General features: G+C 40.7%; 1 protein-coding gene across 4 annotated transcripts in view; it reads left to right on the forward strand.

The window, feature by feature from the left end:
* The window catches only part of MYPN (myopalladin), a 144,248-nt gene that overhangs the window by 73,657 nt on the left and 56,050 nt on the right, over positions 1 to 14,541 (forward strand). For all 4 annotated transcript variants that reach the window (XR_010746987.1, XR_010746985.1, XR_010746986.1 and 1 more), the window contains exons 7-8: positions 5,327 to 5,468; positions 12,877 to 12,900. Coding sequence is in view for 1 of the 4 variants with exons in the window: in XM_066348950.1 (XP_066205047.1) it covers positions 5,327 to 5,468; positions 12,877 to 12,900 (166 nt within the window). In the remaining 3 variants the exon portion in view is untranslated. The remainder of the gene's footprint in view (positions 1 to 5,326; positions 5,469 to 12,876; positions 12,901 to 14,541) is intronic.

Genomic DNA, 14,541 nt, shown 5'->3' on the forward strand with positions numbered 1-14,541 from the left:
AACGTTAATATTTTTTAATTAAATATTTGTCTGCGAGCGAGATGAAAAAGAGCCATAGGTTCCCGACCCCTGGGCTAGAGTGAGGTTTGTTTATCCATACCCATATCAGTTGGGTCAACCTTCTTATGTAAAACAAGATACTTCTTGCTTTTTCAGATTCATTTCTTATAACCTGCTTTTAGAATTTCAGCATGGCTATTTTCAAAGACTTGAAGTAGGAAAGCAACATGTTGTGACTTGATGAATACAAGATTTTGATGAAGCGATAAATGGATGTGTGTGTACAATATAGCTAATGCAGCTACCTGTAATTGTCTCTTATTTCATGGCAAAGTCACTTAGACTTAAAACAGAGCTTAAGCCTAGAAATCAGGACACTTTAATTTGTCAAGTCTATTTGCCACACTCCAGAGACAGTGCTGACTCTTCAAAGGCAACCAAATCACAGAGTAATATATAGAGAGTCCCAACTGAAGTGTCCTCCTCTTTTCTCTTCCTCACTACCATCTGCCTAGCCAGACACCAGAGAAGTCCTTACCTCCTTCCACTCACTGGTAAGTCTTCTTAGGTGCTTTATCTTCCCTGAGTCGGTATTACCTGGTGCAAACCTCTGGTACAGCAGTCAGCACAATAATAAAACTGTTTATTTTTCGCTCTCCCACCTTAAAAGTTATTTCTAATACCTAGAACAGGAGTCCATAAAGGCAATAAGATGTTCAAAGTCGTTTTTATTATTCCAAAAAGTACAGTAGGACTTTGACACTTATTTTTATACTTCATTTTCTTTTTAAAAAAGATTTCTTTCTTTTTTCTTTTTTTTTTAGTGATTTTAGAGAGAGAGGAAGGGAGAGAGAGAGAGAGAGAGAGAGAGAAACATCAATTTCTTGTTCCATTTATCCATGCATTCATTGGTTGATTCTTGTGTGTGCCCTGACCAGGGATGGAACCTGCAACCTTGGTGTATCAGGACAACACTCTAACCTGAGCTATCCTGCCAAGCTACATTTGATTTTCATGGACTGGTTAGAGCAACAAGTTTAGCTGCTTTTGTGTAGTAATTCTGATTACCTCCTTCTAATTAGATGCTCTGCTTGTCAGATACATAGATGCCTTTGATATATTAAAATGGGAAAATAATCATTAGTGTATGTTGTTTGTTAGCTAAATCTCCAAAAAACATTAGATCTGTGGTAGGAAAACAGTTCTTAATACAAAAACCCAAACTCTGACGAGGCTTTCTCAGCCCTCAGAGGTATGCATTTGCCTCCATAAATGGGACTAAGATTGTTCAGACATAGGGCACTAGGATAGGCTGTGTCTCAGATTCCAGGGGGACTTATCAGCAACAGTGTACTTGCGTTAGTTTCCATCACTGCAGACAGGATTGAGGTCATAGTCACTGCTAGTGTCATTAGAAAATTTCTGAGTCACAGCCACTGGCGACAGTAATCACATGACATAAGCCATGATAACTGATCATTTGCATATGTTTATTCGGGTTATTCCTGCTCTATTTACTTCATTAGGAACTTTTGACATTTCAACCCCATGACTCACTTTCTATACTGCCTGACAAAGCACTTCTTTGCCAACACAGTAATGGCGAGAAGCCAATTTTTTGAAACATATCACTCAGTAGAGTTTTATTTAACTCCTTGGACCTTCTTTGGTGATAGGGAAGTACTGGTATTATCTTCTTTTTAAAGAAAGTTAAAATGAAAGGGAGGGCTGCCCAACAAAACAGTGGTAGAGTTTGAGAGAAGACTGGGGTTCCATACATTAGATCACTGCTCTGATCATAGGTGATACCTATGTTTTTAAATATTTTACAGACATAGACTATCCTTCATCCTCCATACAGTATATAAAAAAACAACAACACATAACCCACTTTTATTCTAATTATGGGGGAAAAACAGTGCTCACACTTCCTGATTGTGAAGGGACGTAGATGATCAAATTAGAATCTTACTCCTGCCCCTGCTCCCACTCCGACAGCAGCTGCTCTGGCAGACTTCCATGGCTGCAGCAGCCCTGGCTCCAGCTGCTTCAGCAGTAATTTGAAGAGTTCAAGGGGGCGGGGGAAGTGAGAGTTTGAAGAAGAGCGCTTCATTATATAATATCAGAGGCAGGAAGCCCTGAAATAACTGGACCAGTGGCCGGATCCAGATTTCTGAAGATTACACGGCCCCTATCCCCAACCTGACAATTCCAGAAGTTTTTCTGACTCAGCTGTTGCACAGGACACCTGTGGCAATCAAGGGGCAATCAAAGAGTTCTTTATCAGTAAAAACAGCTCTGATCCAATTCCAGCCTAAAAGCACTAAAGATTTGCAGCATCTTCCAAGATGCAAAAATATCAACTGGGTTAAAAAGAGAATAAAAAGGCAATATGAACCTTGTGGCTGACATCTTTTAACCAATAAGGAAGATGCCCTTTCTCAAGATGTCCCTGTTGTATTTGTGGGTAGCACCTACTAAGCAGACACACTGTCCTTTCAACTCACGTTTATAGCGCTTGGCACCAACAGGCACATAGTAATATTTATTCTGCAGTGAATAACTTCCATTTCAGCTAAGAAGGAATTATTGTGTTCATTACTTTTTGGTATCTGAGTGTCTTTATGGGGAATGGAGGAAAAAATACAATATCAAATGGCCATGGAAGACCTGCTTTTCAAGGCTCCATGTCGTCAAGTCACCCTTACAAAGAATGTCTTCCCAGATGACCAGTATGGTGATGGATGACATACAGGACAGATTTGCACTCTGGATACTGTTTACCTCGAGAAGTTACAGATATTTGGTTGTAGTGACTTTTTTTTCCCATATCCATGAAATCTAGATGATTATGATTAAGTCTGTACATAGTGTACACACTGTAAAAGCCTAAGATCTACAGATCTACTATTGTGTTGAATGTGGCATCATCTACACTACGTTCAAATGGTGCAGCTCTTTTAGACCCTGATTTGCAATGATGTGTGCTAGTTCCTTCCCATGAGACCTTTGTAGAAAAGCAGTCTTCAGCAATAATGACTATCATTGCTCTTCAAACTCTGACTTTCAACAACTTTTTCTGTGTGGCTTATAAGATGACCCTTGGCACTTCCTTTACTGAGTATTGATGATGTTCACTGGAATGAACCTCTATCTTATATCACAGGCATTAAGTGGGCATATTTAAGCACTGTAGTATCAAAGGTATCTTGGCTGGACTCTCATACAAAACACAGGTCATGGCTGTAAATGTCTTCATTGTGAGCAACACATTTTCTCAAGGAGGTCCTTTTGCAAGCAGGGTTTTGGTGTAATCTCTACAGATTGAGAATTGTCTTATATATCTGAACTGAACTGCAAGCCAAGTCAAAACATATAGATTGACTTAATTCTGCTTACATTTGGAAAATGTGCCATATTTTATTTATTCAATCCCTTCCACCATCGCCACCATTTTTGTTGTTATTTCTTTGTTTTTTCTAATTTTTTTGCTTAAAGAAGGAATAAAACTCCGTTATATAAAAATCCCAGAGAAATGTCTGACTGCCATTAAAGTAGACAATAGGCCCCAAAGTTTCTGTTTTAACACAGAATTTGCTCAGATATCAGGGTAGAAGTCACGTTCACCAGCTTGCCAGGAGCACACAAGACTCATTGGTGTTCCCTGCTTACTGAGAGAATTCCATTCTTGTCACTAGAAGATGTTGTTTCGGGTAGACAAGGGATAAAAAGGTTCCTACTAATTTAGAAACCACTCTGTGCAAATCCTATCCTGAATTACTTCAGCAAACAAATTTGGAAATGCAAAAAATAACAAACCACTAACTTTGAACTACAACGCCCCCTGGCTGTCCCAATATTAACTTACATATACTGCTGAGGTAAAATTCTTACTGTAGCTAAAGCCATATGGTTACTCCCACCCCTGTATTCCTTCAGCCAGTGATTTTCAACCTTTTTCATCGCATGGCACACACAAATTAATTATTAAAATTCTGCAGCACACTACAAAACATTTTTTGCCTATCTGACAAAAAATTAGGTATAACTTTGATTCATTTACACTGGACAGTTATTATTGTGTTGTCTGTTGTCATTTTTTTAATTTGACAATGTAAGGTAAAAGAGGTCCGTGTTTTAAAAATTCTTGTGGCACACCGGTCGAAAATCGCTGCTTTAGACAAATTACCATAAATATGATATGGTCATTCACAAAATACCATAAATTTTTCAGACAAGAGCTATAAGCAATCACAAAATATTTATAAGAATGAATGGCAAAAGCAAAAATGTATATATTGACTATCCCCTTCTCTGAGGCAAGAGCCAATATTTCCTAATTGCAGGTCTCAAAAGTGTAATAATAGAAAGCCTTGCAGTATTAAGAGCTTGTGGAGGAAGTTAATCATAACTTTTCTGTGTTTATAACTTTTGGACTAAAATTAAAAACAAAAATATACTCACACACATGTTAAAGAAATATTTTATAATCAAATGAAGCACCTATTACACAAATGGAAGTGTGACTTTAAGTTCACAAATCAAACTAGTTGGAGAAGGAAAATGTGAGTTCCATTCTCCTGTGAAGTCTATTATGGAATAGACCAATATGGTACAGTTCAAAGTGGTTTTTGTAAATCTTTTCTCATGGCAGTCTCAAAAAACATTTACTGATCCCTTCACAAAATTATAAGATATTTCACCATGACTATGTGACTATGATTTCGTAGAGATTGTCACTGTTTATATCCCTGAACAGATGTAGAGGCTATACTGTAAAGAACACATAAGGGGAAAAAATAGCAAAACCAAAGTGAATTTTCAGGACTACAGAATGAAGATAAAGCAAAGCCAGAAAAAGTCAGTTACTGGTGCCACAGAGATGTTATACTTCATGGACAGAGATATTCTTGTGGGGGAAAAATATATCACTCTTGTGCTAAGTATACTTAGTAGATACTCCTGTAGATTTTTTAAATTGTTATTATTTTTGGAAACCAACTCCACTTGGGCATTTAAGAACACAAGTACTTTATCAAAAAATTAGTATTTTTGGAACCCCTCAAAATGCTTAGCTTAGTATTGAATAAACTTGTCTGGCACTGCAATGGAGAGGGAAAAGCTCCAGAAGGGCTCAGATAATTGTGAGCCCTAATCTTCAAAGAAAACTTAATGCACATCCACAGAATTGAAGCTTCCAGAGAGTTAAAAGATTTGGAGAAAATCTAAATACAAAGGCAATGGTATCATTTTCTAAACTTCAGCACTGGAACTAGATTTCAAAAATGTACACTTTTTGGTTCTAATAATATTCTTCTTGTTATAGATGTTACAAAATTTATCAGCCTCTGAGGGTCAGCTGGTTGTCTTTGAATGCAGAGTGAAAGGAGGCCCGTCACCTAAAGTGGAGTGGTATAGGGAAGGGACCTTGATAGAAGATTCTCCAGATTTTAGAATTTTACAGAAAAGTAAGTTGATGCTTTACAATTATTTTTCTGATAATTACTTTTTATAAATGTATTGTATGCATTTATTTTTATAATTTTTAACAATCAATTAAAATATAATAAAAAAAGAATAAAATAAAAATCACTCATAATCATATCCCCCAGACTAAACCCTATTAATGTCTTGGTGTATGTTCTCCAAAATATTTTCCATGAATAGTTTTTAATAAAAATAAAGTGAACTCTTTTATAAGGGTGTCAGATAGGTACTAGATTTATTGGGGTAAGCACTTCATAAGTTATATAAACAACTAATCATTGGGTTGTACACCTGAAACTAATATAATAATATTGTATGTCAACTGTAAATCATACTCTCTTTTTTTTATTATTAAGTGGGAGGTGGGGCGGCAGAGAGACAGACTCCCACATGCACCCCAATGGGGATCCACCCAGCAAGCCCTCTCTAGGGAGATGCTTTGCCCATCTGGGGTGTTGCTCTGTTGCTTGGCAACTGAGCTATTTTAGGGCCTGAGGTGAGGGGATGGAGCCATCCTCAGCACCTGGGGCCAACTTGCTAGAACCATTTGAGCCATGGCTGTGGGAAGGGAAGAGAGAAAAAGACAAGGGGAGGGAGGGGTACAGAAGCAGATGGTCACTTCTCCTGACCAGGAATTGAACCTGGGACTTCCACATGCCTGGCTGACGCTCTACTTCTGAGCCAACTGGCCAGGGCTCTTTTCTGTAAATTAATTTTTTCACTCAACATTTCATGAACATCTTTCCATGTTGATAAATATAGGCCTTTCTTACTTTTAAAAACATCAATAGCCTGACCTGTGGTGGCGCAGTGGATAAAGCGTCGACCTGGAAATGCTGAGGTTGCCAGTTTGAAACCCTGGGCTTGCCTGGTCAAGGCACATATGGGAGTTGATGCTTCTAGCTCCTCCCCCACTTCTCTCTCTCTGTCTCTCCTCTCTCTCTCTCTCTCTCTCTCTCTCCCTCCCTCTCCTCTCTAAAATGAATAAATAAATAAATAAAATTAAAAAAAAAGAGATGCAGGCATCAAAATTATTTTAAAAAATCAATAAAATTAATTTAATATTTACTTAATCTCCTATATTGTTGAACATTTAGAGTGTTCAGAAATTTTTACTATCATAAGCTATGCTTCAAAGCATGTTAACAGAAAATCTTTGTGAATATAGAATAAGTTTAAGTATTAGAATTACTACTGTGAATTCACAGCTTTAAAATTTTTTACTATATATTGCCAAAATGCCATCCCAAAAGGTTGAACTAAATCTAGAATGATCACATAGTTTATCATCCAATCTGAGACACTTTAGGGAGTGAAAGACGGTGCTATTAATAATTACACAGAGATCCCAGGAATGGACCACGTCTGTCCTAGCTGAACTGGGACATCTGCTGTCCCAGTTATATTTTACTACAACCAACAATATACAGAATGCCTTTTGTCTTGTATTTTTACTAACAATGGAGATTAAACATTCTCTTATCTCACAAATTTTATAGGCCCAAAATGGTAATTTTTTTTTCCCTGTCACCTTTTATTTGATTTTCCTTATGCCCCTCCCCTTCCTCACCCCTTCCCTCTCTTCCTTTCCCCTCCCCCTGGTAACCACTGCACTCCTATGTATGTCCAGGAGTTTCAATTTTGTGTCCCACCTATGTATGGAATCATACAGTTCTTAATTTTTTCTGATTTACTTTTTTCATTCAGTATAATGTTATCAAGGTCCATCCATGTTGTCATAAATGATCCTATGTCATCATTTCTTTTCTTTTTTTTTTTTGTGGCAGAGACAGAGAGAGTCAGAGAGAGGGACAGATAGGGACAGACAGACAGGAAGGGAGAGAGATGAGAAAAATCAATTCTTTGTTGCGGCTCCTTAGTTGTTCATTGATTGATTTCTCATATGTGCCTTGACCAGGAGGCTACAGTAGACCAAGTGACCCCTTGCTCGAGTCAGCGACCTTGGGCTCAAGCTGGTGAGCCTTGCTCAAACCAGATGAGCTTGTGCTCAAGCTGGCAACCTCGGTTTCTAGAACCTGGGTCCTCCACGTCCCAGTCTGATGCTCTATCCACTGCGCCACTGCCTGGTCAGGCTGTCATCATTTCTTATGGCTGAGTACTATTCCATAGTATATATGTACCACATCATTTTTATCCAGTCTTCTATTGAAGGGCTTTTTGGTTTTTTCCACGTCTTGGCCACCGTGAACAATGCTGTGATGAACATGGGGCTGCATGTGTCTTTATGTACTAGTGTTTTTGAGTTTTGGGGGTAGATACCCAGTAGAGGGATTGCTGGGTCATATGGTAGTTCTATTCTTAATTTTTTGAAGAACCACCATACTTTACTCCATAATGGTTGTATTACTTTACATTCCCACCAACAGGGGAATACTTCTTTTGAGCCACACTTCACTAATTAGATGTGAGAATGGAACATTTCTCTTGTTTATTTGGTCTTGATATCTCTTTATTTTTAAATTTCCTGTTCATATCCTTTGCTCATCATTTTATATTGGATTTTTACTTTTATTGTAAGAATTATTTATATATTCAAGTGGTTAATTCTTATTTTCTTGTCATGTAAGTGCTTTCCCCTTGACACATTTCAGCATCAAATACATTGAAATTAATTTGCTTTTTTGTTAATTTGTTTCTATCACAAAATAGTAGTACTTGGACCAGTATGATATATGAATCAAACTACTATCAAGTTTAATAGCAGTAGCAGCAATAATAATATATTCTGAATAACATTGAAACTGAGAAAAGAATTTCAATATTCCACTGTAGAAGATTGTAACTAAGTTCAGCAACTACTTACTGAGTGTCTGCAATTTTTTTTTTTTGACAGAGACAGAGAGTCAGAGAGAAGAACAGCTAGGGACAGACAGACAGGAAGGGAGAGAGATGAGAAGCATCAATTCTTTATTGCGGCACTTTAGTTCTTCATTGATTGCTTTCTCATATGTGCCTTGACCAGGGGGCTACAGCCAAGTCAGTGACCTCTTGCTCAAACCAGTGACCATGGAGTCATGTCTATGATCCCACACTCAAGCCAGTGACTCTGCACTCAAGCTGGTGAGCCTGTTCTCAAGCTGGTGACCTTGGGGTTTTGATCCTGGGTCCTCCACATCCCAGTCCTATGCTCTGTCCACTGTGCCACCACCTGGTCAGGCTGTAATTTGATAAATGTTAATTGAACACCTGTATGCAGTACCATGCGGGCACTTTCAAGAGTGTCAAAGAATTTTAAGACAAAGGACCGGCTCTCAAGGAACCTATCATATATCCTGAGGCCAATGGTGGGGTTCAAATAACTTAACAACTGATTTTCTGCCCTAACGTCTGTTTTAAGTATAAAACAACAATATACCAAAAGGTAGTTTATTATTTCAGGCATTTAATACTTAAATAAGTGTAGACAAGTCCTGCCAGGAGTGAGGACGACGGAGACGCAAAGACCCAACTCCGGGGACCAGGTTCACTGACACAGATCCGCTTTATTCAGGAAGTAAGCTAGCTTATATACACAGGTTCAGCCTATAGGGTGTTACAGCGTGTCCTTCATAGCCAATGGCTGAAAAGATCAGGGAGCTGCGTGGTTGGCGCTGAGTCACTTCCTTAAAGCAGGCAAGCTCCCTTCCTGGGTATGCCCAGGAGGGTTCTGGGAGCTGGAGTATTCTCACAGCATTGCATCAGCCACAGCTGCTAGGAATGTGCTCTGTGCTCCACCCACAGCTCCCCCTTCTCTTTTAATTAAGGCCAATTGGACTTGATGAATGACAGCTTGCTGTTGTTGTAGCTTCTGAATACTACGCATTATGCAACGGAACCCTAGTAGAACTAAAACAACTATAATACCTATTATACTATATGCTAATGGATTAGCTGGATTGAACAATGAGGCAAGCTTCTGTAATGTTTGACTAGTTAGGAAATAGAACAGGGGTCTTAAACAGGATTCCTCCTAGGGGTCGGGAAGTCATTTCCCTCCCATTGTGTTACAGAGATCTTCTAGGTGCCGTTAAACACAGTTCCATTTTGACTGTAAGAAATGGACGTGGGTCCATGCATGACTTTCCGTGGGCTGCATACTACATATGGTTGCAAGGCACATTACACAAATTACAACAACATGACAAATCATACAATTTAACAGTTACCAAGGTACATTTCACCAGTCTCTGAGCACATTGCCTAAAGCACAAAATGTCCTTGGCCTTCTTTCTAGCCATGGGAAAAGCTTCCTGGGACAAGGGAAGGGCCTCCAGCAAAGCAGTTCCCCACCCCCATCAAGGTATTTCACATTGTCCAAAATCTGTAAGTTCATCCAACAAAGGAGCCAGTGCTCACTCGGGTCATAGTCCAGGAAATCAGTCCATGCACATGAGGCCTCAGCCACCTCCCTCATCCCTGCCATTCTGGCAGGTCTTACAATGTCCCAAAGAGGAGCACGTGGCAATGGCAGTCAGCATTTCCATCTCTGCTCTGAAGAGCATGATAGCATCCACTCCTATGTCCCAAAATGTCAGCGAACCTACCAGCAGCTTAGCAGGCACCCCCTGCCATTCCAGCGGCCACTCTGCGATGCAAGCCTGGCTTCCATTTATCCTCCCATTGCAGCTGCCACTGTTTACCTTCTGGAGTCTGTGAATCGCAACTCCAGCCCAATTCTCCTCATCCTCCAAAGATGAACTGAAAATGCCAGCTCACACTGCCGGGCTCGAGCCCCAGGCTGCCGCCGCCTGCATCTGGAGTCAGCGGTTACTATAACACACACAAGCAAGAACAGAGCACCAGGGCCTGGTGGTCCGTCAAGGGCAATTCTCTGGGCCTGCCCTGCCAAAGCCTCCACATCCCCCCAGGTGATGGGGCATGCACGCCAGCTGCGAGGTCTTCTTCTGGAGCACTGAAGACCTCCTCCCCTCAGGCATAGTCAGTGTGGAGAAGGCCAGGGCTGTGGCTTTGGATGGGTGAAGACTGAACCACTTAGTGGGTGCCCAAGAAACCCTGTCAAGCAGGTTGGGGGGTTCCTGGGATCCAAACTGGCTGAAAAACACAAGCATAACCTCTCCCTTGTGTTAGAGGAGGGTGTGATCCCCACCACTGTGCCGTGGCTGGGTCCTTCCAGCATCATTTCAGAGAGAGGGGCGGGCGAGAGAGAGAGCGAGAGATACAGAAAAATAGACAAGACAGACAGACAGAAAGAAAAGAGACACATGGGGGCGTATAGGCTGGCCCATGGGTCTGCAGCAAGAACACGTGTTGGAGAAAATGGCATCTGAGAGGCTGGGGTGGGGCATTGAGCCCTGGCAGGGAATGCGGAAGTAGCGACTTCTGCTCTTCCCGGCTGCAGAGCTGATGGCGCAGTTAGCAATTCAGTTGGTTTTGTTTCTGCATGCTCGGCTGCAAGTCCATCAAACTCGGTGGCTAAACTACTTTCCTCCTCAGTGGAGGGGGACAAATAGGGAGGAGGGGCTCCTCAGAGAGAGAGGCAGCCTGTAATATCTTTGGCACTGGCGGAGGGTCCCCAGCAGGAGCACCAGTCAGGCAGGCGTGTATCGCTAGCAGGGCAGGAATGAGGCCGAGAGGGAAGATTTGTCCCCCATGTACTTCGGCCGAAGGGACATGCAGGAAAGCTCGGGCCCAAGTATCTGGGTCCCAGAGGGGCACGTCCTGGAGCCAAGGATTGAAACCTGAGAGGATTTCCCAGTAAGTACAAAGATCCTTTTCACAAACTTCAACTTACCTACTCTGCAATAGGACGTGCAGGGCTCGAGCCTGCGGGGCTCGAGAGTGGGGGAGAAGGTTTCCCATTGCAGAGGGTCACTCACCTGTCCCTTGGATGCCGGTTAGGTCCCTGCCCCACGTTGGGCACCAGTTGTGGACAAGTCCTGCTGGGGTGAGGACGATGGAGACTCAAAGACTCAACTCCGGGGACCAGGTTCAGTGACGCAGATCCGCTTTATTCAGGAAGTAAGCTAGCTTATAGACGCAGGTTCAGCCTATAGGATGTTACAGCATGTCCTTCATAGCCAATGGCTGTAAAGATCAGGGAGCTGCGTGGTTGGCGCTGAGTCACTTCCTTAAAGCTGGCGAGCTCCCTTCCTGAGTATGCCGAGGAGGGTCCTGGGAACTGGAGTATTCTCACAGCCTTGCATCAGCCACAGCTGCTAGGAATGCGCTCTGCACTCCACCCAAAAATAAGAACAATAAAAGAAGTATACAAAAATTATAAGAAAAAGTTTTAGCCTGACCAGGTGGTGGTGCAGTGGATAGAGCGTTGGACTGGGATGCAGAGTATCCAGGTTCAAGACCCTGAGGTCGCCAGCTTGAGCGCGGGCTCATCTAGTTTGAGCAAAATCTCACTAGCTTGGACCCAAGGTCGCTGACTTGAGCAAGGGGTTACTCAGTCTGCTGAAGGCCTGCAATCAAGGCACATATGAAAAAGCAATCAATGAACAACTAAGGTATCGCAATGCACAACGAAAAACTAATGATTGATGCTTCTCATCTCTCCATTCCTGTCTGTCTGCCCCTGTCTATTCCTCTCTCTGACTCTCTCTCTGTCAAAAAAAAGTTTTAAAATATTAATAAAAAATATTAAATAATACCTGGCAAAAAAACCACAATAAAACTATTATTTAAGATATTTCTATATTGCTTCTTGATTGGTGTCCTTACTTGCGATTCTTTTTACCTATGGATGGAATGAACATCTCTACAGGTGCTTAGAATACGCTGCTGTGCAGATAAGCATTAAAAAAGAGTAAAGAATATAAATTTGGGATTTCCACATTGGGCAGCTGCCCAGGTGCCCACCTTAGAGAGAATTCTGATTACAAGTGCCATTTTAACAACAGATTTGCCAAACTCAACAAAAAATCAGTTCTGCAGAACCAGTGCAAACCAGTTGAATCCCACCACTGCCTGAGGCTTTTAACATTAGAAACCTCAGAGGTATCACCTACGTTTTATTAGGATGTGAGAGCCCAAAGCCAAGAATAATCTCTGTCTTCACAAATATTTTTTTCAGGTATAGTTGAATAGGTAACAATAAAAGTCAGTCATTCCTGAATTCCAGCTCACTTGGTAACTTTTCCTCACCTAAGGTTTATGTGTCCCAAGTGGAACCCAGGTGTGTCTCAAGATATGGCAACATCATTTCGTTAGCAGCCCTCTGGCTTCCCTTTTGTGACAACCATCTTGTCCTTGTGGAGGTCATTGGTGCTTAGGTCATTTTACTTAACATTTACAGCTTAACCTTTAACAAATCACTCATGAGTATACAAGTGATTATAAAATTCTATAGGAAGCTTTTGATGAAAATATAGCCTTTCAGTAAAATAAGTGCTAATAATCTTTTAATTTTTTTTTTTCTTTCAGAACCACGATCCATGGCAGAGCCAGGTAAGGATCATTTTAACTTTAGAAGTGTGTGACTTGTGATTTGAAATACATAACAGAACATACTGAAATTACACTGGTGTCAAGAAAAAAATGAAAAATAAAGTTTTAGGGGAAAGACCCAAACCAACTCTAGCTATTATTGTAGAAGGATGGAAGAAAGAGAGCATGCACAAATGTGAAATATGTGTTCAATTTCTAATATAAATGCATTACTTCTTGGCATTGAGGAATGCTTCTTAGGAATATCTTCGCTCTTTCCTTGGCCCCTGCTAATGACCTCCCAAAACTGGACAAAGCAATTTCCATAGTGCTAGATCGATTCCAATTTCACAACCTGTGTTTCTGAAAACATATGCATCAGATTTTGGAATTTGCAGAATCAATAAAATGTCCATGATAATATTAGATTTGGTTGGAAGGATACCAAGATGACATGGAAGTGACAAGTAGGTGAAGCTCTTCTATTTAAAAAATACTAGTCATAATCTGAGCATAAACATCTGAAAGTCTTGTGATCACTCTGAAATATCACATTGTATTTTTACTCCTAGGTAAGAATGATGATTTGGAATTACGTTATTATAACTCTCTTCTGAAAACTTAATGGACAGGCTTTTCAGAAGTAGACATTGAACATTTGTATTACATAGCCCTACACTAGGCCCTTGGAGATACACAGTAAAAAACTGGAGGGATCTTATTCTTGCATTGCTTGTAGTGGAGAAGTATATTTCCCCTTGAAAATATTTCAGGTTTTTAACACATTCATCTAAAGGAAGCATTTTCATTAGGCCGTCTCATATACAAAATAATTTCAGAGTCACTCAAAAGGGGACCCTGGCCAAAACAAATCCTACCTCTCCCACCCTCATGCTCTAAAATCTCACAGCCAGAGAGTTCTTCCTTCCACCTTGTATAAAGTACCCTTTGGAGAGAGAATGCTTTATCTCATCAGGCAGGTGTAGTATAGTGTGAATGAATTTATCACATCATTTTCTGAAAGCGGGTTGCTGAAAAAGGGAAGTATGAATTATTTAGGAAGGGGAACACATAGAAAGAAGCATAGGCTCAGAAAAAGGATGGAGAGGCACTCAACAAACTGTCTCTCTATTTTGCTGCTCACAAAAAATAGGGGATATTTCAAAATGAATATGAAGCGATAAAATATCCCCTAATTCTTGTGAGCAGTATATTTAGGGTTCTTTAGGCAGCAAGTGAAAAAGACCTAACTAAATGTGGCTTAACAATAAGAAAAATGTATTTTCTTACATAGCAATATGCCCTAAGAAATGGCAGTTTTAAGGCTGGTTAAATTGGCGTCTCAGAGATTATCAGGGGCCAAGACTGTCTTTCCATTTCCTGTGCTGCCATATTCATAGTATCCTGTTAGGCTGGTTCTAGTCATATACCCAAGACAGTTGCCACAGCTACAGATATTACACGCAGATGACCACGTTCAGAGGCAAAAATAGGAAATAACATTCCTTTGTCCGGTGTAAAGAACAAGAAAAACTTTCCAGAAATTCCCCAGGAGACTTTCCCTAATGTCACTGGACAGAATCGCGCGTTACATGCCATCACTTAGCAAGACTAGAGTTAGAATGACTGGCTTTAGCATAACCCATCACAGTTCACCACTGG

The sequence above is a fragment of the Saccopteryx leptura genome, chromosome 9, assembly GCF_036850995.1.
Source record: "Saccopteryx leptura isolate mSacLep1 chromosome 9, mSacLep1_pri_phased_curated, whole genome shotgun sequence".
NCBI lineage: Eukaryota > Metazoa > Chordata > Mammalia > Chiroptera > Emballonuridae > Saccopteryx > Saccopteryx leptura.